Source organism: Larimichthys crocea, chromosome VII (genome assembly GCF_000972845.2).
Source record: "Larimichthys crocea isolate SSNF chromosome VII, L_crocea_2.0, whole genome shotgun sequence".
In the NCBI taxonomy this organism is placed as follows: Eukaryota; Metazoa; Chordata; class Actinopteri; family Sciaenidae; genus Larimichthys; species Larimichthys crocea.
Genome location: NC_040017.1, coordinates 58396 through 74780, shown reverse-complemented (window position 1 = coordinate 74780; position 16385 = coordinate 58396). Strand labels below are relative to the sequence as shown.

At 39.9% G+C, this 16385-nt stretch overlaps 1 protein-coding gene across 2 annotated transcripts in view; it reads right to left on the bottom strand.

Annotated features, from left to right (window-relative positions):
• Positions 1 to 16385, bottom strand: part of sorl1 (sortilin-related receptor, L(DLR class) A repeats containing) — a 91300-nt gene that overhangs the window by 59213 nt on the left and 15702 nt on the right. For both annotated transcript variants that reach the window (XM_019259376.2, XM_019259377.2), the window contains exons 2-5: positions 12277 to 12393; positions 9703 to 9837; positions 6942 to 7103; positions 6323 to 6390 (exon numbers count right to left, since the gene is read on the bottom strand). In XM_019259376.2, the coding sequence (XP_019114921.1) occupies positions 6323 to 6390; positions 6942 to 7103; positions 9703 to 9837; positions 12277 to 12393 (482 nt within the window). The remainder of the gene's footprint in view (positions 1 to 6322; positions 6391 to 6941; positions 7104 to 9702; positions 9838 to 12276; positions 12394 to 16385) is intronic.

Sequence of the window (16385 nt, the reverse complement as noted above, 5' to 3'; positions counted from 1 at the left end):
GGATTCAGCTTCATCAGACGTTTTATAATAGTCATAGGTTCCATTTTTGGTGATTAAATGACAGTCAAAATTTTGTCTCACTCAAATTTTTTATATTTGCCTTTATTGCTACACATCATATGATAATTCACCTAATTTGTACTGTATTTGTTTTTCAAACTTTTTTGCAAAACATATATAGAAAGGAGCAACATAAAATATACATTAGTATATACATTTATATACTAAATGTATATACTAATGGGGTTCAGGGAGACTGATCCTTCTCCCAGGCCAGTTCTATAAGTCCTGACCTCATCCTACGAAGTGCAGTGGTGCCGAGAGATAGACAAGAAATGGATCCCATATCTGGTAAAATAAAAAGGGTTTATCCTTTAAAGCTCTAGAGCAGGCTTCATATGGTATAATACTAGTCACTGTTTGTTTCCACTGATTGAGAGTGGGGGCTTTATCTGAGATCCATAAGGCCATGATACATTTCCGAGCGCAATGTAGCAGAATGTGTAAAAGGTCTCTGTTGTGAAAATCTGCAGGTAACTCGTCCTTCAGTCCCAGCAGACAAGTCCTTGCACTCAACTGTAGATGACTCTTAAAAATCACATTCAACTGTTGAACTACTACAGTCCAGAACTGCTGGATGATATGACAGCTCCACAAACATTGAATAAGTGACCCAACAGCAAATTGACATTTAATACAGAGCTCAGACAAAGTTGGGTTCATTCTGTGTCTGTCTTCAGGGGTGACATACAGCCTATGTAAGATTTTGAATTGCCTTTCCCAAGCAGAATTAGACACCAAGACCTTAGAGGGATGGCTGCACAGGGCATCCCAGTCATCAGGCTCTATTGTACCCAGGTCAGAGTCCCATTTGCTTTTTACTCTAACAGAGTTATCTACATTGAGACTACATAGAATCTTATAGAGCTTCTTAATGAAAGCTTTAGGCTGCACACCATCTACCAAAAAGGATTCTATTGGTGAGACAGCCAGGCCACCACTGGAATCTTTCAAGCCACGTTGAATAAAGCTTCGAACCTGAAGGAATTTAACAAAATCCTTATCGGTGACCCCAAACTTACAAGGAATTTAACAAAATCCTTATCGGTGACCCCAAACTTACTTTTCGCTTGCTGGAATGTTAGAATTGAGCCCTCCTGAATCATGTCCCCAACAACTTTGATACCCTTGAGCTTCCAATCTACGAGGCCGCCCTGAAGTCCAGGGTGAAAGTCCAGGTTCTCGTGAATAGGGGTTAATAAAGAGAAACAGTTACTGTACCCTTCCAATTTTCTGACTTATTTGTACTGTACTTAACTAACACTTTAATTGTGGTCACTGCCTTTATACCATCTGACACTTCAGCTACTTACAGTGCAACACTTCAACTATCTTTAATTTTTACTCAACAAATTCTTTCTTTGCTCAGTCACCACTTCATCATCTTCATTTCTCTTAGACTGACTGATCACTAACTACACACACACTGACAATTCAACTGCCTACAGAGTTTAAATTTGTTTTCATGATCACACCACCCAAAATCTACATTCAGCTTTATTTCAAATGAAACCATAAGTACATATACATTAAATTTTCATTAGTGGATAATGGATAGTGGATAGAGTCTTTATGACTTCTGTGATCTTAGAACACATCTTTTATAACTAGACATGTCACAGGTCCTCTTCCACAGAGTCCACCATGTTTTGTGGTGTGCTCGTCACTGGGTTCAGCGCATCCTGCATCCAAAGTTCAAGCAGAATGATTTTTGGGTGACCTGAAAGGGCTGTATCTGACACTTCAAACTGAACTATTCATATTATTTGCACCTGCAACTTTCACTTTTTTAAAATGTATTTTGCTGTTATCAGTATCATCTGTTTCAACATACAGAACATACATGTTTGTTTTCTCGGTGTGTGGAAGTATTGACTATTAAAAAAGAAGAAAAAAAGGTGCCTTTAAATTCTACAATATAATGAACATGATACAGACGAGGTGTGTAGTGGGTGTGTGCAGACACATTCCCTGCTATCTTGTTATCAGTGACAGAATCCCGTTCACTGAGCGAAAAGTAATTTAGTTTCACCGAGGAGCAGCGGAGAGGGTGACCAGCAGCTCTATGTGATCTGTCTTGAGGCGCTTCTCCGACAGGAGACACAGAGACAGGAGGTGGGAGACGTTTATTCATCTGAATATCCATTAATCAACTAGCAGACATCAGAATGGTCTGATGGTGTTGTTCAGTGCTGTCTTTTCATTTTCCCCTCAGCCATAGCCTTGTTTTAGAGTCTTAAGCACTACCTTGTGCTGCTTTCATTTACATTTAAAGTAATAGACTCAGACTGTCAAAGTGTTTGGCAGCAGAGGAGTTCAAAAGGCTTCAAAAGAAAGGTTCTACAGCAGAACTCTTTGCCTTTGTCAAACTGGGTTAAAGCGGAAGATAAAACAACTTTTCTCATTTGCAGCAGGAGAAGAATTGTTGTTCAGAGGCACACTCTGTCTGTTTATGTAGTAAAACTAAATCAATGCCAGAGCTGAAACACTGTGACTGCACTGAGTCATGTTGTGTTTTGGAAAAAGTAAATAATTCAAACACATTTTGTTAATCCACAAATCTGGGCAATTATCAGAAACATGAGGACAAAGAAGCTGCAAGGCGACTTTTAACATTTAAATTTTTAAACACAACATGAATACTACATGACTCAAACTGCACTCTGTCATGTTTCCAAGATGGCCATTTACCCTGCCTGAACTCCAGGCAGCATACATGCCTTGCATAAACTGGATAAAGGCTGTATCACACATTTATAATGTCAATAAATACCCAAGGTAGCAAACTCTCATAACATTATGAACAAGAGAGCCTAATACATCACTGTAAGTCCCAGAAGATGGAGTAGAGAGTACAAGATGTTTAGAGTAATCTCAGTCTTTGGATGTTCACTCATCCCCCAGCCATCAATAGACTTTCTATCTGTGTGACAAGATGTAGCGTCCTCGAGCCAGGGTAGGGCATGGACCAAAGAAACCGTTATCGAACACCTTCAGGGCCCTGACAATCCAAGCTGGTTTCAAAGAGCTAGCACCAATGAAGACTGACTGATGTGTCACCTCGTGTTAACTCATACCATCGACTAAAAGATCTGTCGCAAAGACAAGACGGCAATGCCGTGTCTTCCATCTCCAACAGCTTACAAACCAGCCAATCACTAAAGTGCGTGTGATTAACCAACCCCGCAAAAAGCCTCATGGTGCTCAGGGTCCAAGTGGCAGATTGGTTGATTTGGTGAGGGAACTTAAGGTAGTTGGTATACGAGAAGTATTATTCATCCTCCATGTCAATGGATCATCAGGTTACTGTATTTTATAGTATATACTGTACTACAACTATAATGATGGTTTCAAGACCACAAAATTCCAGGAAACTATCTACTTCCCAGGCTAAGCAGAAATGGGAGAGGGAGTCTGGCCTGGAGATAACTGAGGATGACTGGAGAGATATTTGGGAGGGTCAGGCTAGGACCACCAACTCGAGGGCCAGGCGAGAATTCTAAGCAACAGCGTCTCCATCTTTGGACTAAAAGTTGATTTTTCCTTCCTTTTCCTTCCTTCCTTGTTTCCCAGGACAACTATCTTTATAAAGTGTTATGGCTGCGAGCAAGAAGGCCATTACACAACTTGGCTGCAGACAAATCTAAAATGAAGGAATGACTGGCTTACAATTGTCGATAAAATACAACATATGGAAAAACTGACCTTCTCCTTAAGATTACAGGCTGAGCGATATACAAAATACTGGGAAAGATGGACTAACTCATTGTCTGTGTGAAAGTACATTTCATTTTGCACTGATGTATGGCCTATGTCAACTTTGTCTACCTTGGTTACTTGTTTGTTCTCTGTTTTTTACTGTTAAAAAACTCCTGAAAACTTTAATAGAATAGTTTGATGGTTCTTAGAATCAGTATCAGGGCTGGTCCTGATGTATATTAATGGATTGTTTTGGTGGTGACTCTGAGTTAATGCTTATAAACTAAGAGAAGCTTGTGAGTAGCTTGTGAAAAGGCTACATCTCAATGTTCCAGACACATATTCAATCAACATTTACGTAAATACACATATCTGCTCAGACTCAATTTTGGCAGATAATATTAAAGAACTCTGGATGGGGGCCATCCATCAGCAGTATACTGATACCATAATACGAAAGTTGATGTTCATCATACCACATGTACATTTGCTTATTTATGGTACTGAATTCTACACTATTGGTCTTTCTTGAAGGGTCTTTGTACCTGATGATAATTGTGTAATAACTGTGATATTACTGAGACAGTTATCATCCCATGAAAATCTCACACCGTTGTAACCCTAATCAGGACATCGCTAGCCCTGGTTATTAGACTGGTTTTGCTGTCTTGAAACTTTCATACATGATACCACCCACACCGCTGGCTTTGTTAGATATCATGCACACATCTGCTAATGAGAGGTGCGAGATGTCAAGCTGAACTAGACTATGTCATCACTGCATGGCTTCAATGCAGGAGATCACTGATTGATGTTGGTCTTTCACACGTGCTTCCAACGTAAGGCACCAATGAAATATGAACAGCACACAGGAGGAGGAGCTGGATTCTGACTATAATCCCGGATAATGTGGATCACCTTTGATCTTCTCTGCTGCCCAAGCTGAGCAAGTTTGCTTCTGCTCGACTTCTGTGCTGTCTACTGGAGTGCTGAAGCATGCCTTGAATAAAACACAACTTCTTTTTAATCCAGTCCACTGTGAAGGCCGCCTGCATGCTTCATGTTTCACAGCAAGGCACTGATGGCAGTAGCTACAGATGTGACAAATGCTTTTCAGAAAATATTTGCATCAACCGCCATATTCCCACCCATGCAACAGGCACCATTGATCATAAAATATGCATCAAAGACAGATTTAAGACTGCAGACTATGAGCTATCAGCAACCATGAGTCATACATACAGATCTTTCAAATCCATGATCATTTGTTCAAGGTTGAAGCACACTTTGAAATCTGATTTTATACTTTGTAAGAGCTAAACAGAGAAAATTAACACACATCAACAAACACACATCAAGATACATGTGTACCGTAATTTTTGGACTGTAAGCCGCTACTTTTTTCACACGCATTGAACCCTGCAGCCTATACAACGGTGGGGGCACTCTCTAGCAGTAAATGCAAAAGTGAGACAGACATGTGGGAAAAGATTATGCCCCGAAGAAGATACTAGTTTTGATTTTGATTTTAAACTGTCATTTTGCACATCATGTACACACCCTCATCATGGAAAACACACAAAGAAATGCATATGATGCAGCTTTTAAGTTAAAGGCAATCTATCTGGCCATCAAAGAAGGAAACAGAACTACTGCACATAATCTTGGCATCCCGTGTTGATGCCGTACTGCCGATTTTCAGGCACAGTTTGAAAAAAAGCGTGTCTTAATTAAAACTAATTACCATCTTTCTTTGTAAATACCTCATGGTACAACATGAACACCTGCAGCTTATATTCAAGTGCAGTGTACAAAATGTATTTTCTTTTAAAATTTAGCTGGTGCAGCAAAGCAAACAAATGTTTATTTTGAGGACAAATTGCTGTAAAATTTGAAACATTAAATAATTCATTTAAGTTGGTAATTGTTGTATGATAGTACAACAACAGCAATATTACATGAGGGGGTGTGCTTTTACCATCGTTATTGGCACGGCGAAAGTGAAAGTGAAAGTAAACATGAAGCACTCATGTCTGATCCTGTTCACTTAGTTAAATAATGAAGTTGTTTACTTTCCCCTCCCACAAGATAAACACAGACTATCAGCAGTGTGAATATGTTCAAACCACTGCTGTACTCACTAAAAACATCTGAATCAAACTACAGGGCAAAGGAAACAGAACTGTTTTACTTGTCTGCTTCTTGGATATCAAACATTAATGTCTAGCTGTTTGTCGTCTGAACTGTTGCTCATAATTGGTGGATATTTAGCGTTCTTTCATTTCATTTTTGAAAAGGATGAGTGCAAAAATGGGCAAACAGCTCGTTGTCATCTCTGACCCTTATGTGGTGACCATGCTACCTTTAATTTAAGTATTTATGTAAGCCCGCAGCTTAGCTTGAACAGTATTTGCTGGGGGAGCTGAGGGGAAATATGTATTTTAGCTATACTGACTATCTTCTGGAAGGTTGTATCGCCTCCATGACCTGAAGTTCAGGATATTTCTCAAATACCGATGCACACCCTTCATTGTATACTGTATGTGTCAGGAGCTTGTCTTACCAAAAGTAGGTCTTCACATGCTCTTGGATCAACACCCATGTCTCTCCAAAATCGTCTGACTTCCACAGCTACAGCAACGAGAGAGAGGTGGTGTTAGGAGAGGGAGGAGGAGGAGTGGGGGGGAGAAGAAGAAGGGGGGATGGGGCACTATAAAAAATGTAGGTCACGCTCATTCCTTCATTTTGGCTCTACATATGTGACAAGGAGAACACTGGAGAGCCGCTTGGCGCTATTGTGCTTCAAAGCAAGACAAGGGAAACAAAGCTTCCATGCAAAAACCTGAAGAACCACCAGTGTCTGTTCTTGATCCATGGAGTACTGAAGTCCTTTTATGATTTTATGAAGGTATGTCTTTGCAATGCACAGTATATTGTCGGAGATAGCTTTCTTCTCACCCAAATGTTTGTTTTTTACAGGAAGCGTGTCTATTCTCTATAATATCCTCTTGTAGATAGACACTCTAAAAGCAGAAGGGCAGCGCTGCTAAAAATCCATATATTGATATTGTCTTTACACTGAATACACCCATGTCATTCTTGTGGTATCACACATAAGATTTGATCATAAACCAATGGCAGGTCTAAAAAAAGCTGCTGCTGCAGGTAGATACAGGATTTACCTGTTTGTTTGGGTGAGAGCTGTCGTAGCCGAGCACCAAGTTGGATCTTCTGCTGTGGAGCAGCAGGTCTGTGGGCTTGAAGGGCAGAGAGAAGCCCTGGACGCTTTTACAGAAGTCAAATGTGTTCCACAGGTAGTTGTTGGTGGAGTCTGCAAAAAGGTACTGAAGAAGAAAAGAATACATTTAGCACAAACATAAAACTACTTTAAATGTTATTAAGAACAGATATATGATTCATTTTTAAGCAAATTCACAAAGAAAAATGGAACTCTCTTGCATGTTCAGCGCCACATCAACACACATATCCCACAGCTCTGTTAAAAAGCCTGATTATTACACTACTATTATTATTATCCTACTTTCCTCAGCTCGCTTTGATGTGCTGTGTCACTGTATTCCCACAGTCTGACAGAAAACACGAGTTGTTGAAGTGAACGCCTGCTTAAGTGTTTCTCAGGTACTCCGGTGATATCCGAGCGCGGCGTCGCGGTGGAGAGCCGAGGTGCTAGATCACTAATGTACAGTGGGGCTTTTGCTAATTCAGTCCCACCGGGAACGCAGAGGCTGTTCAAGTGTTCGGAGGAGTGCAGTATACTGAATAATAACTATGTTCCAAGAAGCACATGAAGCCAGGAGGACTGAGCTCTTTGTTAAACTGCTGGGTGTCGTCTAAACCTTCATGTAACAATTCCAACAGTGTTTTCATTGACGATTGGTTAATTTGCAGTTCCACTGCATTGTTCAGTTGTCCTCAAATACATTGATTGAACCAATTAATTCTTACTTTGCAATGAGAAGAATTTATTGTAAGCCCCTGAGATTCCTTTGTCTCATTCTTATGAAGTACTTGTTTACCGAGGATTTTGGTAAAAAAAACAACCCAACGGAGTCTTAGAATAGACCTGGCCTCTGTCATCACTCCTCAGCACAAAGAGTACAACAACTCTATATCTGTGAGATATAAAAGATTGGTTTTGTAACGTGACTGAGTGCATTTCAGGTCAGATCTCTTGGCTCTGACTCAAATCGACTGACACAAAGAAACCTGCATGTCAGACCTGGCCTCAAAACAAGCACAGGTATCTGTGTACATTTAGTTTCGCTTTCATTCAAAGCTTGGGAAACAAGTTCAGTAGGGAAAATAAAGACACAAGAAAAAGGTAAGAAGCAGCATGTGACAGAAATCAGGGGGAAAAAATAAACTTCAAAAGTAAAAGTTGGATTGAGAGAGGATACAGCTTACATTGGTCTGAAAGTTTGGATGGCAAAGGTGCAACAACCTCCAGCTCTTTACTCAAACCTAGTTTTGTGTCACACCCACAGTGGAGCTCCCTGTTTTCTAATATTATGCAGAAACCCAGAGAAGATCCTGCTCTTTCTCTCTACCTAACCTATATTTGTCCAGTACCATCGCTTCATCTCTGTCTACTTCCTCTAATCCACCCCTCCCGTCCTCTTTGCAGTACTCCATCTCGTACTGAAGCCACCTGAGCCAGACAAATGACCCCTTGATGCAGGGACTGAGCTTTTCTGTTCACTGCTGGGCTCCCTGCTGTTCTGGCACCCAGCAACTAATTGGTAAAATATGAAATACTGTGTGCAATCATGATACAGCAAAGTAATGAAACGCCTAGTGTTAACTGCCTCTTAAGTTCATTAGAAGGAATAAGGCCACCTTTTCCCTCACATCAGTTCAGCCATTTGAACAATTATCCTGTCTTGACACTCTTTATGACAGCTGGCTTTAAGCCCCTGTCTTTCAGTGTGGGCATTAACAGCTGTAAAGACTTCAGCCGTAAGACTTGTTGGACAACTTTTCAAGCAGACTGCTTTGTTTCAAGCATAGCTCAGCCTTCACAGTAGAGCTAGTTCTAAGTGAGAATGCATTTCCTTCGATTGAGCTTGTATGCCTTTATTGGGACGCATTCAGACAGGATCCGGTGATGTGGCCAAAACACAGGGGCAGTCCGTTTTGTTGGAATCAAATGCTCAGCAATCTCCACAATCAGCCTGAAATGTCTCTGAAACGGAGACTAAACTCTGATACTCTACCTGGTGTGTTCTGGCTTTGTTTACTTCATGTACCAGCTTCTGCATCATCTTTGGTCAAGTGACATAGACAGTGATTGAGGGTGAGTGAGCACTGGCCTTGATAAAGCCGGTTAATGAGAGAAATAAAAGCTTTTTTCTGATTGTTTCACAGTGGTTACGTTCAGCACAAACAAGTTGTTAAGTTGGACATTTTAATACGGGCGCTTATGGAGGTTGAAATGTTCTCTAGCCGGCCTCAAGTGGCCACGTGAGGTATTGAAGTTTTTGGCAGTTCCACATTAGCTTTATTTCCCAGCCACGGAGGTTGGTGCTTGACTTCAACTGCTTGTTTTGGTGGTCAAAGGAAAGCCATGAAGTTCAAACTACTGCACAGACCTTTGGTAGATCTTCATGATAGATTAGTGTTGAGGAATAAATCACAGAAAAAGAGGTGGAATAAAAGAATAAACAGGTTCCAGGAGCAGAACGACGGCTTCCAAAAGAGTGAAAGGGCTGACAGAAAAAGGTGGGAACTCAGAAATCTCTAAGGATTTGCAGTTCTTTTCCATGCCACATTTAATTCCCCCACTCAACCCCACCGACTGTACGGATGTGTTAATCATGTATGCACTTCATATTTCACCTCATTTTCATAACCTAACCTTTAGCAGTGCATGTCAACTGACCATACTGCACCCTGAGTGTCTGAGTGTTACTGACTGTGACTTACCCTCCTATTGTCTGCAGGGCTGTGGTAGAACTGGGAGATGACCTGCTTGCTGTCTTCTTTGGCCTTCACCCCCGAAAGCTGGAACTTGTCTGAGACGAGCGTGAACGTTGTCCCGTAGTCATAGGACACGTAGACCTGGAGACAAAGAGGAGGAGAGGGAGTCACTGGTGTGATAACTGTACAGATACCTCAGAGCATGTGGGCTAAGCAATGAAACACTTTTCAAAAAATGTGCCACTATTTTAATGATATGATTAACAGTGTCTTAACAAGCTTAGTAAATGGAAGCTGACAGCTGCTGATTGCACCTGCTCCAATGTCACCTGTAAATTCACTCAGCTGTAGCTGAGGTAATTAACACTGTTTGTGTGTGTTAGAAAATCAAAACAAAAGAAATCTGGGCTGCTGTAAATATGCTGTCTTCATGCTAGTGTGTGCGCAGTTACACCCAGTCAAACATGGTTTCACAGAACAAGAAACAACACTCCACGAACAAATGCAGACTGCGTTGAGTCTTTCAGGGATGGGAATTGAGAACCAGTTCCAAAGGGTCTTTTTCATCCAAATCATATGCCTCTGGGATTATCAATACATTTTATCGACAGTAACATGTTTTTTCTTTTGCAATTGAGCAACCAATGTCAAGCTTATGCATGACGAAGGAAACTTGCAACACAAAGGAGTCGTGGTGAAGAGGAAGGAACGGTCCAAAGTGTTGCTCCTTTAAACAATGAAGCCTGTGTTTTGCTGTAAAGGCATTGGGATTAATAAAATCTGCTCAGTTCCCATCCCTTGCTAGAGGCTAGCGAACAGGTACCTTGGTAATTGTCAAGTGTGCACCCCTGCAGCCCACAAAATGCACTGCCCCCATTCAAATGATTGCATAAAAGTCTGCTTTAGGTTGAAGCGTTGGATTTGGTCTGAATCAAGCTTTTAGCAGCTATAGCATGTCATTACATATTATTAGATATTAAATATCAAAACCATTGTCAAATATGACCTAGTCAATTGTATTATGGATAACTAAGCAGTTATCAGTGCACATAATGTGGCTTTTGACTGTATTTCAACATTACTGAATAATGTTATTGTACCACTAATGTAACATATTATATAATGTGGCTAAATGGTTATATTTCCTTAAGAAGACATGGGAAGCTTCATTAGAAGTTGACCTTTCTGTAGTTTAAACCCTTGAAGAACAACATTATTTTATTTTATTCTACTGAGCCAAAAACAACATGATGATGGATGCTTGTCATTTAATTCAAAGGGAAAAAAAAATCTAATAATGTATATATTTTCTCAAATCAAACCTAATGTAGATTTAATTCCTTTATTTCTTCCAGACAAATGAATGCTCTGAGAATTATATTTCTCTACAGTGATCAACTAAAGGCTTAAGTACCCTCTCATTCAGATTCCAAAACAGCCTCTTCCCAACAGTAATAACCACCCTGAATTCTCACATGCACTGACTTCATACATGGACACATAAACTCTCTTCAGTCACTACTAAACATTGTCAAAAACCTTACCTACTGTACAATACTTTACATTGTGCAATACTCTATTTTTGATGTGCAATACGCTACAATGTGCAATATACTGTATATACATAACACTGCATATAGCACCATACCTATTTTGGCAAATGTACATACTCCTCAGGACTCTGCACCCTACCTCACTTTTGTTTGCCTATGTTTATAATGTATATTTTTTTATATTTTCTTGCCTATGTTTTTAAGTATTTTTATATTTTTTCACTGTTGCACTGTTATTGGAGTTGGCTTTTAATCTCATTGTACATGCGTATAGTGACAATCAAAGGCATTCATTCGTTCCTTCATTCATTCCTCATCCCTCAGGAGGTACAAAACACTGGCTCTATATTTGAGATAAGGTATAATTAAAACACATAAATTTAAGTCTTCATGGTTAATTACAAAGTGAAAAAAGACAAGTGTTAGATTAACATTGGATTAAGATTGGCTGTCTCACTCATCATGATGGATGATGAGGTCTGATTGCTTATTTTATTGGTCGACGCTGATCAAACTTTGGACTTCTGGACGTTTATCTTTCATCAGGAAAATATAATATAATTTTCTTTATCCGAAGGTCTCAGTGCTGACATTGGCCTCAGTTCCTCCTTAACCATTGAAGATATTTTCTGTATCTTAACTTCACATTTTTCAAGCCAGCTGTAAGAGCTGATAAAGTGTACGGCAGCCCGGTGAGTCAAAACAGAAACTAAAAACGGCTGTCCTTCAGGCTTTCAGCTTTTATTGTGTGTGTGTGTGTGTGTGTGTGTGTGTGTGTGTGTGTGCGTGTGTGTGTTGAGGTAGCAGATGGAGGGCTTAATCTGTGGCTCAACAATCACCAGAAACATGAGAAACATGTTAGATGAGTGTGAACAAACACACCTTCTGCCCCTCTGCTGATTTATTGAGGCAAGTTAGCGACCAAGTTTCAATGATGAACACTATGTGAGCTTATAACAGACTGTAAAAGGTAATGGATGTGCTAGCTTTGGTCACGTATGCATGGGTGAGCTTCAGGTGTACTCACAGAGCTGGTTTTGGGTCCGGTGGCTCCAGCACTGTCCCGGGCCAAGGCTACAATGACATTGCTCTTCTCTCCAGCCCAGTGGACCACCATCTGGTTATGAGAGTCGTTCAGGTTGGCCTGCAGGACAAAAACATGGTTGAAGTACAGACACAGCTCAGGGAAAAGACGAGCAGACACAGAACCTCTTCAGACAAATGTCATATGAAACTGGGTCAAACAAACACAATCAAAAAGTTTCTTTTGAACAATGTCCTTAATTAAAGTCAACAATGTGAAAATTCTAAAATTAAATTGAAGCTTTATTCTTCTGCCCTCTAGATCAGCACTGATCTTGGGTGTAATAATGTAGTGCAGCAGTTCCAAAATTCAATTCAGTTGTCACAAGGACAGAAAAGTGGAATAAATAATAATGGTTATTATGGAAGTAAAGTGAGTAAATAAATTAATAAAGTCAACTGAATATTTATATTTACAAAGTTAAAAGTGGAAGCAAAAAAGTCTTTTATTGATGCAGCTCTAGGGGTTTCAACTCTGGATGTAGAAAGTCAACTGAATTCTTGCTCAGTGGCACATGAATCCAAAAATTTTGATTTCAGGTCATAGATTTGCTTGTCGGCAATCAGTCATAGTGTAACTTAGGAGGCAATTTTGACTTGTTTGCTCTGACTTGGCCTGTAGTTAATGCACCTCGGGTTCCATGAATTTTAAAAGTTGCAAACGTTCCATGGGAATTAACAGGAATTCATGGGAATAAGCAGGAATAAACCAGGAATTCACAAAATTGAAGGTTGGCCCTTAACTGGGAACTTTAAATTATTTTAGCATAATCTTGACTAAAACAACCAGATTTCATGCAAATACACTTATATAAGTGTATCTATACTATTCATCACATCCACATAGCACACTGCTTACTGCAGGGATATTGAGGCCACGTCCCCTACTTCCACAGGTGATTTCTGTACCTGGACCACACTTTAGAGCCCAGAGCATACAGAGACTATTGAAGACACACATTTGAGCGCATGGACTACATAATATTGTTCAATAAAAAAAGTTAAGTTAATGAGAAGTTTAACCTACAAATAAATTTGTTGAAATGTCATGGGTAGTATTTTGCATAGATATCTGCCAATGACAAAACAATATGTTTATATTTATGTTTGGGTATTAGGGGTGGGCGATATATCGAATATACTCGATATATCGCGGCTTGTTCTACGTGACATGTATGAAATGACTATATCGCGACCATCGAGTACTTAAAGCACGTAAATGTTTTAAGCCGTCTGCATTTAATTCTCCGGAGTTTTGCCTGTGTCACTCCTGGTGCTGCTCACAGCACGCAGCACACTGCCCCGCCCACCCAGAAAAATCCCCTGCGCGCATGCGTACTTTCTGTATCAAGTGAGGAGAGAAGTGAAGAGCCCAAGCGAGTTAATTGAAGATGGAGACGGACGACTTGGTTCCGAAGAAAAACAACTGCGGTCACGCCAGCCGTCTCTCGTTTTCCCGTGGTCACGTCAGCTGCTCCAATATTTTCAAGTGCGCCCTTATTGCGACTTTATGTCAAATACTTTGAGAAAACTGGGAAAGTCAGCGCGAGCTTACTGCAGCGTGTGGACACTTCCGGTTTTCAAAATAAGACGTGGGTGTTAAATGTATTAAAGGTTTATTTATAAAATATGAAAAATGGTTAAAATTTGATTTAAAAAAGTGTGTCTCATAAGCCAAGTATGATCCTGCACGGCTTTAAAGCTCATATTTACATTATGAAATGTATTCAAAATTCATAAAAAATATGACAAGTGTTAAAATGCTATAAAAAGAGGTGTGTCTCATACAGCAAGTGTAAATCTACTGTTCTACATTGATTCTGAGCAATTACAATGCTATCAAGGTAATAATGACATTATTATTTATTAGAAATAAACAAAACAACAACAACAAAAATATCGAGATATATATCGTGTATCGCGATATAGCTTAAAAATATCGAGATATTGGTCACAGGCCATATCGTGCAGCCCTATTGGATATGATATAGTTTGTTTAAATTACCCCCAATTTACAGTTAATTTCCATAACATACATTTCCATAATTCCCATGGAGCTTTGAATTTGGAATATTTCCAAAATTCCATTCCCATGGAAAGTTTCTGGAAAATGTATGGAAATAAGTGACATATTATCTCTAATTTATGCCGATTTGATGAGCAGTTCATGTAGATTTCGAAAAGCATCTAATAAATATTCTGTGCTGAGTCTACATTGGCTTGTAAGGAAAGAAACATTAAAATGTTACATTTGAGAAAGGAATCTGTTGTGGTGGTAGACTGGGAAAGATGTGGACCTTTTCACTTTCACTTTCATTCAAACAGCTGGAATTAGACCTGGAAAAGTTCCTGAGCCAAAAAGAAAAATGGTTTGAAAATGACTTTGACCAGTGGATCAGTGGGAAATCAAAACTGTTGTTTGTTCAGGTTCAAATGTTCTGTACCGTTCTAATTCATTTTCAGCAGACGTGAACAGAATCATCAGTCCAATATCGAACACAAGTTCATTGGGGATCCACTCAATTGACGACCACGGGTCCCATAGACTGAAAACACGACTCAACATGTTACACTTTCACTTCTTGATATCAAGCTGAAGCTGCTAATAAAGATGTGCTTTGTTACCCATCCTCATTATTACTGTGAATATGTGACAACGAGTTCAACGAATCAGCCTAATCTGCTGACAGTCACTAGAATAGATATAGACGTCTCATCAGCTTGACATATGGCTTGAATCTGAGGCTCAAGTAGACAGCAGTGACTTGTGTCTTCACAGTGAAACCACAGCCATAAAGCTTGGAAATCTGTAATGATTTAGCGGTAGGCACCTAGTCAAGCTCATTTCACTTCTTTCAGCTTCGAAACTCAAGACACACCAACTTTCTTTCTTCAACGGCCTAACTGTCAAAGTACAACAATAAACAAAGATAAAGTTCAGTAACAGCTCAAGGGGCTGAATCACCATTCAGACCTTCAGGACTCTTTTAAAAAGGTATGCAAATACACACGGTACAACCTGACATAACCTTGTGCTGTAGAGCCTGTCGGACCAGTCAAGGAAAACAATAGGAATCCAGCATTTCCCTCGGTTGACCGCATTTTTTGGCGGGGGGGGGGGGACTGGGTGTATCTTTGAGTTCTTACTGATAGCAGCATTACTGAGAAGAATTTACAGACTGCAGTGAGCACTATCAACACGTTATGTCCACAGTGATACAGGGGAAGCTGGCTGGTGAGGCTAATTTTTTCAACATGTAAATTGCAACAGAGACATACTGAGAGAGACTTCTGCACTAAACCCGTGCAATATAATGTTTTAGAACATGTGACAGCAGAAAAATCTTCACCGTTTCATATTAGGTTTATTTTGTTGTCATAAATCATATTCCTTATGGCAAAATTTTGCATTTGATTTGGACTGCGCTTTGCATTGCATGTGGTCACCGACGCAGGCAGGAAATCTGCATACGACAACTAACATGGAGGAGAGTGAACGTGACACAGCCAAGCAGAGACAAAACGAGGCGCTCGTAGCTGAAAGAGGGGCAGCTACTGTCACATGGATGTGGATTGAGTATGAAGTGTCCATAAACAGTACAGGCAAAAAAGAAATATTCCTTTCCATGCTGCCACTCTTTACAATCTATTTAAGATAAGACAGACTTTATTGTCTCAGAGGGGACATTTGGTTTAAAGCTAAAGACCTAAAGCTAAACTCAGATGTTGGTGGAGACAAAAAAACTCCACCTCAGCTGAAAGAAGAGTGTGGATCCATATTTGTTGGGTCAACAGAAACAACTCCAAATGATTGCTAACGTTGCTCCCCGTCTGCCGGATGGTTTGCGGTGATGTATGATTATTTGTTAATTCATTGTCATTGTGTGTGTGTGTGTGTGTGTGTGTGTGTGTGTGTGTGTGTGAGAGAGAGAGACAGACAATATTTGTTCAAAGGATCAGTTCATTGCTGGTTTTGTACTTTTACATCAGCTGACAATAAAATACACAACATGGAGCCTTTAAACATGTAAACACGCAGCTGATGGAGGTCTA